Source organism: Canis lupus, chromosome 1, assembly GCF_003254725.2.
Source record: "Canis lupus dingo isolate Sandy chromosome 1, ASM325472v2, whole genome shotgun sequence".
In the NCBI taxonomy this organism is placed as follows: Eukaryota; Metazoa; Chordata; class Mammalia; order Carnivora; family Canidae; genus Canis; species Canis lupus.
Window position 1 is genome coordinate 48,159,706 of NC_064243.1, and position 17,762 is coordinate 48,177,467.

A 17,762-nucleotide genomic window follows, 5' to 3' on the forward strand; every position below is an offset into this window, starting at 1 on the left:
GCATGGGGGTGGGGTGGGGGGATGGAGCTTAAGAGGAGATGTGAGGGAGGAACCAGGTGTCCCCAGAAGGAGCCACTACAGATGGGGAAGCACAGGTAAGGACAGTGGGGTGGGGCAGGCGGCTGCCACAGCTTGGTAGATGTCTACACTGAATATATCCAAAGCTCCCCTGGGGACCATTTTTCCCAGCAGGCATGGGGGGCTCAGCTGGAGAGGCAGGCTCTCTGGACACTGCAGTGGAATGTGGTTCTTCCTATTACAGCTGCAATTTATTAAACCTCTCTGCAGCATGGTCCTCGGAGCAACCTTACAGGCTGGCTATTACTCCCTACCTGCAGTAAGGAAACGGAGGCATGGAGAGGTCAGGCCACGTGCCCCATCACGCTGCATAAGAGCAGAGCTGCGACCCTCGCCCTGTTTTGGGACCTCCAAGTCCAAATCTTTCCATGGTGACATGGTGTATGCACCAGCGGTCAGAAGAGGCAGGAGGTCTAGTTTCAGGCCCTGTGGCCTGTTGCTAGGGGCACCCACATGACCAGATTTAGAGCTAGTCCTGATGGAGCTCTGGGGTTTGTTAACTCTGCTCCAGAGCAGAGGGGTGGAGACGGCCAGAGCAGAGGGGTAGAAGTGAACAAGAGGCTCCTTGTTCCCTGCTAATCCAACAGCGGCCTCCCCAGCGCACAGGGCAAGCCCATTCCTACAGGGATTCTGGCCTAAGAAGCCCAACTGGGACTGGTAAAGCATCGCAAAACATCCCGAGGCTCGCTACGCCACCCAACAGCCTGGCCCTGGCCGCCTTCTGGCCGTGTGCCCCCACAAGGTCTCTGGCCTGCAGACTCACCCGGTGCTGCCACTCCTCGACCTCGTCCTCCTTGCGCCGCCGCGCCTCCTCCAAGAGGGCGATCTTCGCTGTGTACTCTGCTAGTTCTGCGGCCTAGTAAAGCACACGAAGCTCAAATTATTTCTGGGGCTTTTTGGGAGAGCCCTTTTGCAAATGGACAGCCACACAGTTTGGTGACTGGCCTCATTCCCCCGCTCCTCCCCAGCCGGCAGTGCCCCCTGCTGCCCACCGTGTCCTCAAGGCCATGCCTCACCCAGACCACCACGTCCAGCTCCCGGGATGCCTGCAGCAGGGCCACCGAGGCCCAAACAGCAGCACAGCCCCTCCCACCAGGCTTTACTCTCTCAAGCAGATCGTTTTACAGCCCCAGACACAATCATAAGGCAGGCGTCACTTCTGCATCCCCAGAGGCAGCCTCTCCATAATTCAGCATCATGAAACTCAGGGAGCTCCTACCAGCTGCTCCTGGCTCTTTATCTGATCTGCTGCCTGCCTCTCCAGCTCCTCCTTGGCCCTCAGGGCGGCCACGCGGTCAGCCTCCAGACGCTCTGCCTCCTCCTGGGCACGCTTCCTCTCCTCCTCTAGCTGCAGGGCTCTCTGAATCTGGTCTGACAGTTCTGGAGAGAACACAAGGAGAAAAAGAAACCATGGAAGCGCCCATTGATCCCAGTGCCAGAACATTCCCAGTGAAACAACTACGGTCTTGTTAAAGGACCTGGAACACGATGGGGAGGAGGGGGGGGTTCCCTAGATTTACACAACTACCCACACTGGCTCCAGAGCCTGACAGCAATGCCCCAGCCTTGCAGGGCCTAGAACTCGTCGATCCCTTGCTTGGTGTTGGCGGACACGCAGAAACTGCACCACTCGCCAAGTTTTTGGTTTGTAAGACGGGGCAATGTACCATGGTTTGGGCACTCACTAGCCACGTGACCTGGGGCAAATTACCTGCTAGCCCTTAATATTGTCATCAGGAAAATGGGGAGGACTCAGTATTAGCCTCAAAGGAGTAAGGGAAAATAAAAAAAAAAAGATAATGTGCATAAAAGCAGTTAGCAGAGCATCTAAAGTACAGGAATATCTTTAACACAAAGACCCATCATCGTGTTCTCTCAGCCACGAGTCTCTGCTGTGGGTCTTGTTTTAACCTGCGAAGTTCCTGGCTGTGGGCAAGCTGACGGTCCATCTGCCCCTTGCTGTGGAATGCACCCCTGCGAACACAACCACTGGGCACAAACCCACCTTTCTCTGCTTTCTTGGTTTTCTCCTCATAGTCCTGCAGCCTGAGCATCAGCTCCTCCTTCTCCCGCATCATCTGCTCCTTCTCTCTCTCCACGGTTTCTCGCCTCTTCTTCTCAGTTTCCAGCTGCTGCCTGTTACAGGGTGAGGGACAACACAGCAATGTCTAGATGCTGGCAGGCACTTGCCATGTCAACACACATCACCAGTGCCCAGTCCAGGCCCCAGGCCCATCCTCTGGATGGTACCGACTTAGGAGGTGGCAGAGTCAACACTGAGCACACCCCTCCCGGGCTGATCCTTGGGACCCACACGGTAACTTCCAAAGGCCATCACCCCCCGAAGCTCCGTTTTGTTTGCTAGGTGATGTCACCCTGGCTCCTCCCCTGGGGAATGGTGCGGGCCCTACGAGGCTGCCCATTCTGGGAGAACACCACCCCGTCCTGCTGGCCTCCACCCTGCTTACCGCTCCAGCTGCTTCTGGTGCTTCTCCTCCCGGGCCTGGGCCTTCATCTGCTGTACCTCAATGGTGTCGGGCTTCCTGCGGCGCATGTACAGCTCGTGATTCCCCATGCAGAGCTGCAGGATCCGCTTGTTAATTCGAAGGCGGGGGGCATAGAACACGAAGTCCTACAGAATAGAACAGGATGGACTATAAGGAGGAGGAACTCCTTCCTTTGGCTTTCTTCTTCCAAACCAACTTCACAAAGCTCTAGACAAACTTCTCCAAAAGAACGAATAAAAAAAAAAAAAAAGAATAAACGAAACAGAGTATGGGGTCAGAAAGAGACCTCGAGGAGAAGTCATGGACTCCAGGTGACCAGTCAGAAAGTTCCTGCTGCCATGGGATTTGGATTCCCTGGGACAGAGCAACTGCATGTCTTTGTGGGTGTGCATGCACACGGGCACAGGAACCTCCTCTGGCTGGACTGCAAAGCCTCTCCTGGTCAAGAGGTCTTGCGGCCTTGAGAAACCCCCAGCCCTAGAACCACTGCCCCCTGGTCTTGCCTGGGGTGCAGCAACTTCTATTTGAGCTTCTGGTCTCCTGTACCTCAAACTTTGCCTCCCACACGGCTACTAGTGCATCTACTGAGTCACTACTGGACGCCTGACACCAGCCTGTTTAGCTCCAGGACCAGGTACAAACACCGTGGCCAGGCACGTGTACATCCAGAGCTTCTGGCCCAGCAGCCCCAGCCTACCCCTTGTTCACCTAAATTGCACTTTATGCCCACAAACCTATTTGCTCAAATAGGTTTTGAGCCCCCTGCTACTTGGGATGTCATGTCCAACCTCACAGACCCAAGGACCGCAGCACTTCAGAAGGCAGCATTAAGGCATCGTCTCCTGTCTTCATGACCTCTCCTTCTCCCGTGGGTAACTGGCACACCTCCTATGCCCCCTGCACTCGATGGGGGTGCCAGCACTTTCCTTGACTTGTTTTGGTCTCTATCTTCCACTGAATGGGCAGCAATCTTGACAGCAAGGCTGCGTTTGTTAGTCTGTATCCCTGGGACCCAACTAATACCCTATATTTACTGTGTGCTAGAGATTACACAGCACTGCCATGTCTGAGCCTGTGACCTTGAGTGAGTCACTTCCTCTCTGAGTCTGAACACCGTAAGCTGCACAGTGGGGAGAACAGTAATCTAACAGGACTGTTGAGAGGATTAACTCAGATACTGTCTGTCAGGACTTAAAATGGTGTCTGTCAGGACAGGAGTTGCCTGGAACACGGATACTCACTCACGGATTGCTGGCTGTTTTATGAAACTGCTAGTTTAAGAGCTTTCTGGAACAGAAGAGATGAAGGCACCCAAAAACATTATGACTAGGAGTGCAGAAGTCTGTAGTGTGGGGCAAGGACGACACACAACCTTGCCTCCTAGCTCTTGCTACTGCTGCCATTAATGTAGGGAATGGGTGGGGAGAGAGGGCTTAGAAACCTTTTGTTATTTTAAAACACCAGTCTGCGGGTAGCGCTGCCTTCAGCCCAGGGCCTGATCCTGGAGATCCTGGGATCAAGTCCCACATAGGGCTGCTGGCATGGGGCCTGCTTCTCCCCTCTCCCTCTCTCTCTCTGTCGGGCTCCCTGTATGGGGCCCTTCTCTCTCTCTCTCTCTCTTGAATAAATAAATAAAATCTTAAAAAAAAAAAAAAAAACCCATACCAGTCTGCTTCCTCTTCTTTTTCCCCTTTCCCTTCCCAACTTGAGACTTCTAGCATTTAGATTCTGACCTCTGTCACAGGGGGAGGATGGCTCAAACAAAGAAACAGTGTGATGTGTTCCACAGTGACTTCTGAAACCAGAAGGACATGCCAGTGAGCTAATCGACACGCCCCAGAAAGCCCTATGTAGCTTCTCAGTATTTTCATCAGTTCCAGAAATGCTGGAAAGACAGCACTGTCGAACCCAAAGCCCACGGAATTCCTGGGTGGAGCTTTCGCACACTTATTATTAAGTCATCGGGTTTCCCAGGGAGTGTCTGCGGAGCTGGGAGAAACACCATCTCTATTACACAAGAGAAAAAACAATAGTTATGGCCACACAGGCATGCTACCCAAGTAGGTGTTGACTGTGGTTCCTAAGCATTGCAAAGGAACTCTGTTGAGCACCAACTTCTCCTTAGAACAAGGTCAGTTTAAGAAACATCAAAGGGCTGAAACTGCAAGTGACACCACTGCAGCCAGTGGCCCCAAGACAAGCCCTGTCCCGAGCTGGGGACAGAAGAGGAAGAGGCAGGAGCAGAGGAAATTTCCTGTGCTGCCTTTGAATGAGGCTTTCTGACTGCAACTTAAAAAGAAAAACTGAAACCAATATTTATTCAAGGATTTCCAAATCCAAGGACCTAGCCCATGCTTCCTAATGCAAAACCCCAACAGCAATGAGATCTGGGGAGGCTTTCTAAACTCTGGCAGAGAACAGACTTCCTAAAAACTGAAACTCTAAAGCTCAAGGAAATGAACCCAAGTCCCTAATACAAGAGAAAAGGAGATCTAAAAGCAGCCATGAAGTTGTCAAACAAGGGGCCTCAAGAGACTCTAGGACGGCCCCCACTAGGCCCCACCCCGGGGCTCCCCACAGCTGAGGACAAAGCTGCTCCCAGGCAAATAATAGTTTTCATAAGCCGTTCAACAGGTAGCTAGTTGCCCAAGGGCCTTTTCTCTCTTCCATGAGGCCATAGGAACAAAAGGCTCTTTTCTGAAGGAGCTGGTTTTAACCCCACATAGGACTGTGGGGCAGCCTTTGAGCATTCCCGGTGTTACAGATCCCATCCCCACAGTATCCAAGCTGGCAGGAGGAGAAGCTGGCCTTTACACGGGAAATGCCTGGTCATGGAGAACATGACAGGACAATGGTTCATTTGTGAGCTTGCCATGGAAACTGCCCAGGGTCAGGGGTGCCCTCCCCAAGCCTGCCTCACTAGTGAGCCAACTTGGACCTTTGGAGTTTCCTTGTCTATCTTCTGAGGAAAGTTTAAACTTGGAAATGTGATTTTCTGTTGCCCCAAGAGCAAAGCCTGAAGCTAGGCAATGCCGTAGAGGAAGGAAGGAGCAGAGCAAGGCTGGCGAGGCACACAGGAACTCCCTCCCTCCAACCAGCTCCTCCTGTGAAACCCCCACAGCCATCACAGGAGTCTGACAACCTCTGCCTCCTTGGTTAGGCCTTCCCGTTCCAACCATCTGAACTGGCCACAGTGGCCCCACTTCTCATCTCTTCATGAGATGACCTGTTACTAACAACAGCTGCACCGAGTGTTCACACATATCTTCCACTATCATGTGGACTCTGTGAGAGCGGGAACCTCGCTCTGTTCACTCTGTGTACATAGTCCTAGGAAAGAGCCTGACTCGCAGTATGTAACAAATGCTTCTCTCTTCTCTGATTTTCTCTTTAATCTGTGGTTCCATGTAAAACTAGTATATAATAAATGTATGCTCAACTAATTCACCCAGAAGCACTACAATTGCTTTTGCTTAGAATTTTAAGATTAAGAAATATTCTGCAGCTTTTCAAAAGCTAAATTTATGCCAACACACGCAACCTAATCCTTCAATAGTCCAGTCCAATCCAGTCTTGCTGCTTATGACAGTCACACATCTAAAGCCAGTTCTGAAAACTCAGCACCACCCTATAAGGAGATGACAGCCTAGCCAAGCCTTCAGAATCTTCTTGCTCTCCTGACTGCCCTCATCTCACAGCCCACGTTAACATGGGCACACTGTGACCCCCGGGCTGTGGGGCTGACTGTTAATGTGGTCTGTTTCCATGGAGCTTGAGAGTCTGTACTAAAGGCTGCTTTAATTGTAAATAACTGGGCAACTACCCACGGAGTAGGAGTCAAGAATTTACAAACAGCAGGAAGCGATTTCAATAAAGGAGAAAATAATCTTGAGAAGAGTGTTAAGACCTCTGATTTCACTTATCCTGAACTAACCAATCTGTGGGGAGGAGCCGCTGGATAATAGTGCCACTTGCTCTTCCACGTGGGTTACCCACCGCCCTGTGGGGGCCCCAGTCCCAGAAGGCCCCGGGCTGGACCACAGCCTATGCTGGCCTAAGCCCTACACCGTAACCAAGACACAAAGTTCCTTCCAATCTATAATTCTGGTGAAAACCAGAGCAGGCTCTAAGGAAAAAGAATTTTTTTTTTTAAAATCAGATTTCTGATTAGAAAACAAAATCCTCACCCATTTCATCACACTACAGTATGTTTGTACATATGTCTCAAATTTTCTAAGCAAACAGTTGAAAACTTAAATGTTAGAATCAGCAATAGAACAGAAATGAATTTCTGTAACATATCAGTCTTTGCAGTTCCTAGTTCACAGTCAATATTCTTCAAACTCCAGAAATTGAAGTCCCTTTCCTAGCGAAGTCCTCCCTAGAGGACTGCCCCATCAGCCTCATCTTTATGAGAAGTCACTTTCCTCATTAGTACCAACGAGAAAGCATCAGCAGAAAGAGTGCCAGAGGTCCCAGAAGGGGGTCAGAAAAAAGCAGAGATGCCCATTCACATAGGAAAAGGTGAGGCAGTGAGGGACCCTGGGGACCGGTGATGTCTGGACACAGGTCTGACTTTTCCTAACTCAGGTAAGCTGCAGAGACCATTCTGAAAGTCCATGCTGGCCCGAGGCTTGTAGCAATCCTGTCTGTGCCACAGCTGGTGTTCAGGGAGGTACAGGGTGGGTACCCCGGGAACACCCTCTGAGGTAGGATGGTTTTCCACAAGAACAGGAACATTTCACAAGCCCAGAAATGCAACATTTTGTGAGATGCTCATCATTTGGCAAAGGTCAGTGACTCAGAACTGCCCCTCTCTTCCCAAGGAAGGGAGACCACTTGAAAGCCAAGGGACACAGCGAGCTGTTGAGGACACCTCGGTCCCCGTGTACCTCTACTTCAAGGCTTAATCACACAGCCCAAGGGGTCCTTGACCTTCAACATAACCTGCTAGCAGGTTCCCAACCCCAACCCCTCCCATGGAAGTGCTTATCTTAGAGAGAAATTTGTTATCCTGAAGACATGTTTGGCTGTAAGAATGAAAAACTGCAATTCTTTCCTGGAATCCACAGAAACTTACGGGTGCCTTCTTGTCGATGGGCTTAATGACAAACTTTTTGTCATTGAAAGAGATGTTCCTGATTTCACTCCATGGAAAGCCAATCTTTGGGGTCAACCTGAGGGTTAAAAAAAAGGGGGGGGAAGAGTTAGATGTATGCTTGCATCACAAATCTATTCTTAATTTTTTTTTTAAACCTCCAGTTGAGACAATATAAAGCTAACCCAGGAAGCATAGTACATGATATACTGTGACATATGATATAACTGTCTGAGTGTGGTCAGGTCCAAGCTCTAGGAAACCTCAACAAGCTCCGGGTTAAATTAGTCTTCTCGACTGTGGGCATCTCCCTGGGCCTGGTCCACCCCAACCAGTAATCTCAAAGTCTCCAATGCCTGACACAGCACACTCCTGCACCCTGTGACAGCTCACATGCCATCTCCCATAGGCTCACCGGGTTCTTATCCCTAGAACCCGAACCCTACTTCTAGTCATTGGTTTCTCTGCCTTGTAGGCAATCCATTCTCCTTTTCCCAACTGCTAACACCAGGTTCCATAGGCTGGAACACAGGGGCCGACTTAGCATCTAAGACCTTCTAGTCCAGCCTTAGCATCCTGAGGGACACCTAGGCTCCCCCAAGCCCACCTTGCCTGAGGTGCTCATTCTCCTCCCTCCCCACCACGAGCCTGCAGCCTTCGGAACAGCTCAACCTCCTCTAACACCCTTGCCCCTCACCTGAGGGCTCTTGTGACTATGTGAACTGGTCTTTGAAGACCAGGCAGGTAAGCTTTTTGATGGCAAAGATCATGTCTTAGATTTTCTATGCTACGGTCAGAGCAGCTGCTCACTGATGGGGATAGAAACTCCCCTGGTGTGGTTCCAGTCCAGCACTGCCATGCTCATTTTCTGTTGGGATGTCTGCCCACTGCTGGAAGAGGGGTAAATGAAGTCCCCTCCTCTTATCTCTCCTGGTCTATTTCCCTTTCACATCTGTTAGATCTGCTTATGATACTTAGGTGCTCTGATGTTGGGTGGCATATATTTTACAACTGTTCGATGTCCTTGATGAGCTACCAACATATTTAGTTAAAAAGTGGTGGGCAACATAAGTCTTGCTATGACAACCTAAGCCAGGTCAAGTTGGTGGGGTGGCTTTGGAAGGCTAAGAAAGGACACCCAAGACCCACAGATGGCTCTTCTGGGACATAGTGGTTAGGCACACCTGGAGGAATGATGTCAGGGCACTGGTCAGGCTGTGGTTTTAAATCTCAATCCTTTTTGGCACACACCTTTTATAGCTCTGTCCTACAGGATCACCAATGACTGCCGAGACACATCCGGCCAACATGCTTCACAGCCAAACATGCAAGGAGCTTGCTTTGCTACTTATCAAAGAGGTCATTATGTTTGCAGGCCTCTGAGCACTGGAAACTCAGGATACCACCTAGTCCCATTATCGACTTTAACTTGCATCCTTATGTGGGATGGCTATCAGAGTGACAGCAGGTAGGCATCTATCTGCTGCTTCAGGGCACCTGTCTCCCTAACACAGGAGCACTTTGCTGCTCATTTCTCAGCTGTGTGGTCACCATTGCAGCCAGATTCCCAACTCTCAAAATGCCCAAGAGACAAATATCTAGTCTTGGGCTCCTTGCTTTATATGGGGTTCTCAAAATACTGCTGATCCTAGAAAACCTGGACCTTCAGGCTAGACAGGCATCTTTCTTTCAAGGGTTGGGCATCCTATCGCCATAGCCTCCAGCCCTCTGCTTCATGGAGTGCCTGTAAAGTTTGCCTTTTTTAAGACTCTGGAAACTCATAGCAATTTACAGCCATTCAGAAGCATGAATGCAGGATCAGAGATGAGGCCACGCATTTTTTTTTAAGTCCAGAACTCTTTGGAGAAATTGCAGATTCCAGAGCTGGAGCAAGGAAAGTGCAAGATGATCCTCAAACATCTTCAGGTACCAGAAAGTAAAGAAGCACTCAAAAACTAATTAATGGGGTCATAGGAAAAGGGCACAGGAGCCAACCTGAAAGGGATCCACAAGGTAAATCTCAACAATTTGAACAACAGAATAATAATAGTAATAGATTATAACCCATAGAATAAAATATCCATGAGTCCATATTAATATAAATAACTGAATAAATGAAGAGAAACTGGCTGTGTTTAGTAGACGGGTATGTGTGAAATAAAGTTAAAAAAAAAACAGGTTTTTAAAAACCATAGTAGCAACTGTTTCATGCAAAGCTCCTGAATGGATACTAGAATAGATGAAGTAGAAGAAACAGAACTATTTCCATAGCTTCAAAGCGTCTCCTTGAAATAGATTTATTGACTACAGGGGAAGGATAGTTAACTCCAGAGCAGTCTGGCATAGATCGTGCCTTGACCAGTAACCAAAGTCACCACCAGCAGTAGTAGATATTCTGACAGAACATGCTGCCTCACGAGAGGCCCCAGGAGCCTGTGGCAGACTGCTGTGGGATTCGTGCCCCGAGCGCACAACTCCTATCTAACCATGAGAAAACATGACACAGATCCAACCAAGTTCAAGGACCGCCTAGAGAGTTAATGGCCGGTATGTCCTTCTAAAGGGTCAAGGTACATGACAGACAGACTGGGGAGGAGGTGTCTAAGTCCAGGTATGAGTCTGGGCGGGATCCTGGGGCAGGAAAAGGTCATCAGCGACAAATAGTTAAAATGGAAACTGGGTCTGGATATTTTTTTTAGGATTATTTATTCATGAGGGACACACATAGAGAGGCAGAGACATAAGTAGAGGGAGGAGCAGGCCCACTTTGGAGAGCCCGACTCAGAACTTGATCCCAGGACTCCAGGATCACCACCTGAGCCAAAGACAGACGCTCAACCACTGAACCACCAAGGTGCCCCAGGTCTGTATATTGTTAAGAGGGTTGTATTAACGTTACCTTCCCAACTGATACATGGACTGTGGTTCTCTAAGATGCTATCACATGGGGAAGCTGGGCAAAGGACATCTAGGCATTCTAGAACATTTTTAAAGTCTGAAATGGTTTCAAAATCAAAGGATAAATGGCTAAAAAAATTTAAATTCAAAGTATGATGCTGGGGTTGATGATAATGTTCTTCAATCTCGACAGGATTCTAGATTTTACAGGCACGTGTCTGTCACTTAAGAACTGTCCATTTCACTGTACTTAAATTTTATATCAAAAGATATATTGAGCTCTAGTAAATAATATGCATTTTGGGGACAGTACACAGATGTCTGTGATATACTTTGAAACAGGCCTGAAAAAGAGAGGGCCAGAGGGTAGTGGCATGCAGCTGGGCAGAGACAAAAAAAAAAGTAGTGAAATGCCAAGGATAGAATCTTTGTAGGCATGCGGGCAGTGATGATAAAAATCCTCTCCATTTTGTAGTCTGAAATTTTTCATTTAAAAAGTTTAGAAAAGGTCTGGGGTGGTGGGATGGGCTGAAGCACACTGCAGGCTAGCCTCCATTTTTATAATGAAAGCAAAGTGACGACTCAGTCTTGGCAGGGGGCAATCCAAGGCCTGCCCCCCACCCCTCTGCAGGGCAGGCCCGTCAAGGGACTCTGCCCGCGCACCCCCAGGAGGCGCCTGCTGCCGGCCATGCATAACCACACCACACCTCTCCCCACCCTTGCACACATCCAAGCACATGGAAGCCAAACTCTCCTCTGCCAGTCTGGAGGGAACTTTTAAATTGCTACTTTCAATGAAATAACCGCAGTCCTTGTAACAGTCTCTGTAAGAGACTAGGCTTTTTTGAAAATTCTGGGTACCAAAGACCAGAAAGGAGAGGAGGAGCTGACAACCGTGATCTTGGTATAGTTGATAAAAGAAAATTCACACAAATTAAAAGAACTACATTTTGCTCTCCTCTCTTAGATAGGTAACCAACCCACTGCCACTATGGCAGAGATGTCACATGAGTACGAGAAGAGGGTGAAATTAACATTCTGCCTAGGAGCATAACTTGAGAAAGTGGAAACTATTTCACATGATTAGATTATATTAAAACATAGAATATATCTAATAACTATACATCATATAGTTTACTATGTTGTACTATATATTACAGTACGCACATGCTACATACATACTATGCTAATATGTACACCATACTATAATAACCACTGTAACAACTGCCTTATTACATACGTAGTAAGGCTAATAAGACAACTATAAATCAAAAGTAGGTGATTTACAACTCTGCATGAGAAATTTAAGGGAAAGAGACACTGGTCCTTGTTTCGGCTCCAGCTTGTCTGTAGTCTCTCCAGCATTCTTTCCCTTACCGGGCCTACTGATGTGCCGGCTCTGGGAGGACCAGGAAGACTGTGGAAGGGGTGGGCCCGAGGAGGGCAGGAGTGTTCTCGCAGGACTGCAGAACTTGACGGCAGGGGCGCATGCTTCTGTTTTGTCTTTGTAGGTTTGGGTTTTGGACTGACGATGCCACCTAACACAGCTGATCTGAACTTTTTGTTTCTAAGCTGACTACGTCTTTCAGGGAAGGGGTCTGCCTATTACTTCCTCCTCTCATCTATGGGTTTATAGAAAGAAAAAGACAAATGCTTTCAGGCCCACATACTCTCAAACTTAGTTATTATGTATACAGTAAAAAGGGACCTCAGGAGATATTTCCCAACCAGGATATATTTAATTGTAAGATAGAATAATAAAGGTATATTTGTTTATTTGCAGGTGCACTAAGTCTTTTATCGCCCAACTGACATACGCAACGGATCTGATTTCTCACTTGAGCAATGCTCCACGAACACCAAATCGTCCATTGTTAGCTCTACTGCTGAGGGTAGTGATCCAATACTTAACACAGCTAAGAGTCATCTCAGCATTCCTCAGGCTTGAGTCAGCCTCCTGTTCACACTGGTAACCAAGCTGTCAATATTTGCTTAAAAGGAGAACAACTTAGGCCTGCTGATTGATTAAATGTCTGGTTAGGTCTTTCTTCCTAACTGAAAAGGAGGCTGCCTTCACGGGCAGGGAGAAGGCAGGAAGTGAGGATTGCCCAACACCCCACTGTTTTCTTGGGGAGAAGACCCCTTTGAGAGGACTACCAGTTTCAGTGGTAAACGGGGGGAATGGGAGAAGAACAGGAAGAGACTGAATGACACTGCTCAAATTTGCACTTGGAAAAAATTAGCAATTTACGTGGGCTGGAGAGGTAGTTATAAGCTGACATCATCAAGTTCCTGCCTATGGCTATTTCCTGCAGCTAGAAAAACCTGTTGGGACAGCCCTGGCTATGGCTGTTACAAAATCTGGTCATTCAAGAAATGAGTTCAGAGACAAAGGTGGTTTCCCACATCTCTTCCAACGAGGGTACTGCATTCTCACTATGGGTACCGCCTGCTGACCAGCCACCATCCTCCAACTGCGGGGCCATCAGAAGGACCAGACACTGGTTTCTTGAGTCTCCCAAGACTACTCATGTTTGTCTACAACTGGGTCCAGCACACATGGGGAGGCAGCAAACCAAGCAAGAGTCCTCCATAACTCACTCCTAGGTTCTCGGAGGAGTTCCCATGATTCTCTGTACTGTAACCAGTCTTTCCCAACTGGAACCATGACTTCCAGCAGAGAGTGATTCTCCTCCATCCAATTCTGGAACTAGGTGAAGGGTCTAGGAAGGCCTGACACAGGGCCCCGTCCCACCCAACTGAAAGATATCTGTACCCTGGATTCTGGCAAGAAGACACACGGCTAAGACTGAAGGCAGAGTCTTCATGTGACATCATCTGTCACCAAGGAGTGGCCCACCCTTCAGGAAGTCCAGAGCAAGGGTTCTGGGGGTGGTCTGAGAGCATTACCATCTGAGGGGAGGTTCAATGAGAGGAAATGTGGGAGAGGCATTACTCAAAGGCACAGGGAACCACCATGGAAAAAGCCTGCCCTCACTGAAGGAGAACAATCCTTTCTCTGTATCTAGCTGCCTGGCAGAAAATAGGCACATTTGCAGTGTTTGTAACCACAGGGACTGGCAAGAGAAGCCAGCAAGGCCTGGCTTGCTCTCCACTGCTCTTGCTCTTGCAGACCTTACTCAACCCACACATACAAACATGTGGCAATTAAATACTTCTCGCAGGTTCAGAGGATTTAGCTAAATTGTCTGTACATAAGCCACTGTTTACAGAATCTTAAGGTCCTCTGATAGCAATGTAACTATCCTTGGTTGGATGAGCAGAACCTCTAAGCCACCAGCACCGTGAGGGCTGCCTGGGTGGTCCCTGCAGGTGTGCTGGGCCCTCAGGCAGTGGGTGGCAGGGCCTCGGTGGAAGGGCAGGGCAGGCCTCCAGCTCCAGGCTGAGGGGTCATGGGTCAACAAAAGGCCCCATGCTGGCGGACAGGTTGTGGTGACAGGAGAGAAGCAGTGCACACCTCAGGCCAACCTCTGACACAATGTGGCCACATCACAGTTGCAAAGCCCTTGGATATTCACATGCTGGGCCAGTAAGCCACTAGATAAATACTTCAAAATAAACCACATGCATGGTGGACATTTTTCTGTTTCCAACCCCAGCACCCCACCAACTGAGGAGAATTACAAAGTTCAACTCACTTATCGTCTTTCTCATAAATGTTTAGTCCAAGGGCATCAACCCCGAGCCAGAGGTCTGTTCCTTTCTTATTTTTTATCTCAAAATAGTTGATTCCGTACATTTCCAGGTCCTGAGCAATCTTCAGATACTCCAACATGGCGCTGTCTCTAGCAGGGAGAACAAGAGCATGGTCATTAGTGCGCGTTGAGTCCTGAACTGAGTATTGTTAATCTCAGGCACATCCGGCAGGACAGGCTGATGGCTGTGGCTTTGCTGCTGTCCCTCTGCTGGCCATTCACGCCTGTGCCCTAGCTGTCCTGCACGCTGACCACTGATGTCCTTCAGACATTCTGGAAGAACTGAACTGACTCATGCTGGTTTCTCCAGACACAGAAGATTTTCCTTCTAATTATTATTAGTAGGCACCATCTTTGTCTTGCCCACATGCTGCTGCAAGGGACTCCCACTGTCTGCTTTACCAGGAGCCACCATTTAGGCTCTGGGTGATTTCCCTCCACAAAAGATGCTCAGGACAGACGAAGCTGCAGGACACAATGTCTGTGAGGCCCAATCTGTAAATGAACTTTGAGGCTGGGGGATCATAGAGAATTGTTGCTAATGCTGCACATGAGAATTTAGGGCAATAGAGAATCTGGCCATTTCTTACGTCTAACAGCCTCATGTCACATCATGTTCCTCCTTCATGACTCCTTTGTGCTTAATATTAATAGCAAGGGTTTCTCACTTGGGATCAGTTTTCCTCATACTGAACGATGCTTCTGCCCCCTTGACTAAAAAACAAAGTGTTTTAGACACAAGACCTTCTCTCCTCTAAAACAAACGAGGGAGAAGGCTTTGGGGCCTGAGGCTTAAACTAAACTGCTTCTTACCTCCAGGCATGAACACCTGCCTTTATGTAAGAAAAACCTCCCGTGCATGTTACCTTTCACTGCTCTGCCCCACTGGGGCTGAAGGCCCATGAGGCAGCTCCTGAAACTAATCACCTCAAGGGCCCTATCTGGAGTCAATGAGAAGGAGACAAGTTTGAGAGGCAGGAGCTGCCCAGCACTCACTTGAGCATCCCGCGATGCTCCGCATGCCACACCTGGATCCGGTCCTCCCACTGGTCCCTGGTGAGCTTGTGCTGGTCCATGACTCTGGATTGCAAAGGAAGAAGACAGAGGACTGTCACCACAAAGAGCCATGAGAGGAAGCAGCGGGCCATTGCCCATCTGCAGACCTTAAGTTTTCTTTCAAATAAAACCACCACAAAAAGTGTTACTACTTCCTAATATGTAGCATTTCAGACAGTTAACAACCCAAAAGGTTTAGAATCTAGAAAGAGACAAATCCAGTCTTGAGGGAAAAATTTTAAAAAGGTATTTTATATCTTTAAAGGGACCCTTCTTCCAAAAGGGGTAAATTATTTAACCATTAATGAATAAAGATTTATTTAACGGAGCCAAATCATTATACCCTAGGGAAAGCTAAGAAGTGTGATTATGTATATAACACAGCTGCTTTTCCATTCCATGAAGAATGGTCCCCTCCTCCTGCTACATTTGTCACAGAGCCTGCAGAAGTGGATCAGCACCTAGGGGAAGGTGATGGTGGGTCAGTCTCCACTGCAGTCCAGAGCAGTGCTGCAACACACACACAGATTAGGAAGTGCTGAATCCCAGCCTCACAAAGGGCTTAACCCTTGTGTTCACTGACTGCTTCTGCTAACATACATCACTCACACCCTTTATGGACGCAACCACTGCTCTCATCCGGGGCCGGCCACCCCTTGCTCACCTTTGTGGGATCAGCCGCTCAGAGCTGAGGTACCCAGACTTATGCGTTTCCTTATTATAGTCTCCAAACTTGGCCTGCACTGCATACGAGCCCAGGAGCACTGCCGTCTCAGGAGGGCAGTAAATCTCATCGCTGAGAATTCCCTCCTTCACTTGGAGGAAGAAAAGCTTCTGCGTGATGTCCTGGATGAGCTCCTCAGACACATCTTCAGGGTAGAACTTGGCCCGGAACTTAAACTGGAGAGGATTCTCCTTTCTGACCTCCTGTGCTGACACCTGGACAATAGAAACCAAATGCCCTTCGCAAGCCTGACGGACAAGACCTACCGCCCAAACATGGTGCCTAATCATTGGCTCAAGAGGGTCGTGCAGGCCAGTTTTCAGAAGATAACATTTACTCTGAAAGTTATCTTTTAGACGTAAGACCAAAAAAGGCCACTTAAAGTCCTATTACCCTGACACGTAGCCGGAAGCCTAGCAGCAGCCAGTTAGAGCCCCACCAAGCCACTAGCGCTGGCTGCTACCCTCTGGGGAGATGCTGCCCATTCCAGAGAACTCAAATCTAGAAGCAGGCAGCCTAGAGACCTACCTGCGAACCTGGTGTCTGTCCTTGTGGCCGGTCAAGCCGTGGGCCATGGCCCTTCCGTTTAAAAACTACTTCTGTGCCCTCCCTTCCCATCGCTAATTAACCCTCAGACTTGCTACTGTAACATGGGAGGAGGGCTCAGGGTCGGGAAAGGGAACATTTTCAAATTGTGTGGAGAAAACACATTTAAAGTTTTTGCTTTGCTTTTACAGTTGTTAATAGCATTATTCAGTCTTTGGGGCTGGAAGATAATCTACCACAGGTTCAAACAAAACAATAACAGGTTCTTACAAAACAGTGAATGATTCATGGTTTAGAAGATTAACAATCTCATCAGGGGGAAAAAAACACTAAGGTCAACTAAAAGCTAAGCAATTAACCATCATATGCCTCAATGAGTGAGCAGTAAGGAGAAATGCCAGGATCTAATTTCCCACCAATATCCCCCATTTACTGGAAACCTGCAACCTTTTTTTGTCTATAAAAACTTTTACACAAATAACAAGAACAAAAAACAAAAGACAGAGTGAGGTATTCTGGTTTCAAAGTTAACAGAGCAGACCAACAACCAAGCAACAGCCTGTAAATAGTTAACTCTGACTTACCTTTTTATCAAGTTTCAGCCAGGTAGGAAATCCTTTATTATCCACATACTGGAGGCCAAAGTACCACACTTCCCTAAGGCCGATGGTCTTCACCACCTGTGTGAGACAGACGGGGAGGGGCTGAAGCAGCCGGGAGAGCATGCCTCTCCTACGCTGCCCCAACAGGAGCCTGCTCCTAACAGATGCTACTCTCCCCAGAGCCACGGACAATTTATTGTTAACAGACAATTTGAGCAGATTCAGAATTAACCTTAAATCTCACAAAATCTTAAGATCTTAAAAATTCTCATCCCTCCTCCTCTGTGCTCCGTCACGCTTTCCCAAGTAAAGATAACCAGCTGAGTAAGCACACTACCAGCCACCATCACCCAGGTGTGAAGGTCTCCTGTCAGGTGTGCCTATGGGAAAAAGGGGGTGAAAGTCACCAAAGTGAAGCATGGCAACGCTGGGGTCTCCTCTGGTTGCCTACCCCTGCTTTCCAGTGAGACCATTCTCAAATGAATAAATCTTTAAAATAAATAATAAAATTCTAAAGCAGCCCAGGTGGCTTAGCGG

At 48.3% G+C, this 17,762-nt stretch overlaps 1 protein-coding gene and 1 long non-coding RNA gene across 3 annotated transcripts in view; one reads left to right on the forward strand and one right to left on the reverse strand.

Moving 5' to 3' along the window:
• The window catches only part of EZR (ezrin), a 51,139-nt gene that overhangs the window by 2,407 nt on the left and 30,970 nt on the right, over nt 1–17,762 (reverse strand). Inside the window, exons 4-12 of one of the 2 annotated variants that reach the window (XM_025422642.3) lie at nt 17,208–17,303; nt 16,018–16,292; nt 15,294–15,377; nt 14,241–14,387; nt 7,666–7,762; nt 2,547–2,710; nt 2,084–2,214; nt 1,298–1,458; nt 842–934 (exon numbers count right to left, since the gene is read on the reverse strand). In XM_025422642.3, the coding sequence (XP_025278427.1) occupies nt 842–934; nt 1,298–1,458; nt 2,084–2,214; nt 2,547–2,710; nt 7,666–7,762; nt 14,241–14,387; nt 15,294–15,377; nt 16,018–16,292; nt 17,208–17,303 (1,248 nt within the window). The remainder of the gene's footprint in view (nt 1–841; nt 935–1,297; nt 1,459–2,083; nt 2,215–2,546; nt 2,711–7,665; nt 7,763–14,240; nt 14,388–15,293; nt 15,378–16,017; nt 16,293–17,207; nt 17,304–17,762) is intronic. The other variant, XM_025422644.1, reaches the window with a different exon arrangement.
• On the forward strand, nt 4,086–17,306 carry LOC125755730 (uncharacterized). The gene is made up of 2 exons (XR_007412892.1): nt 4,086–4,716; nt 12,365–17,306. It is a non-coding gene; the product is annotated as an uncharacterized LOC125755730 (long non-coding RNA).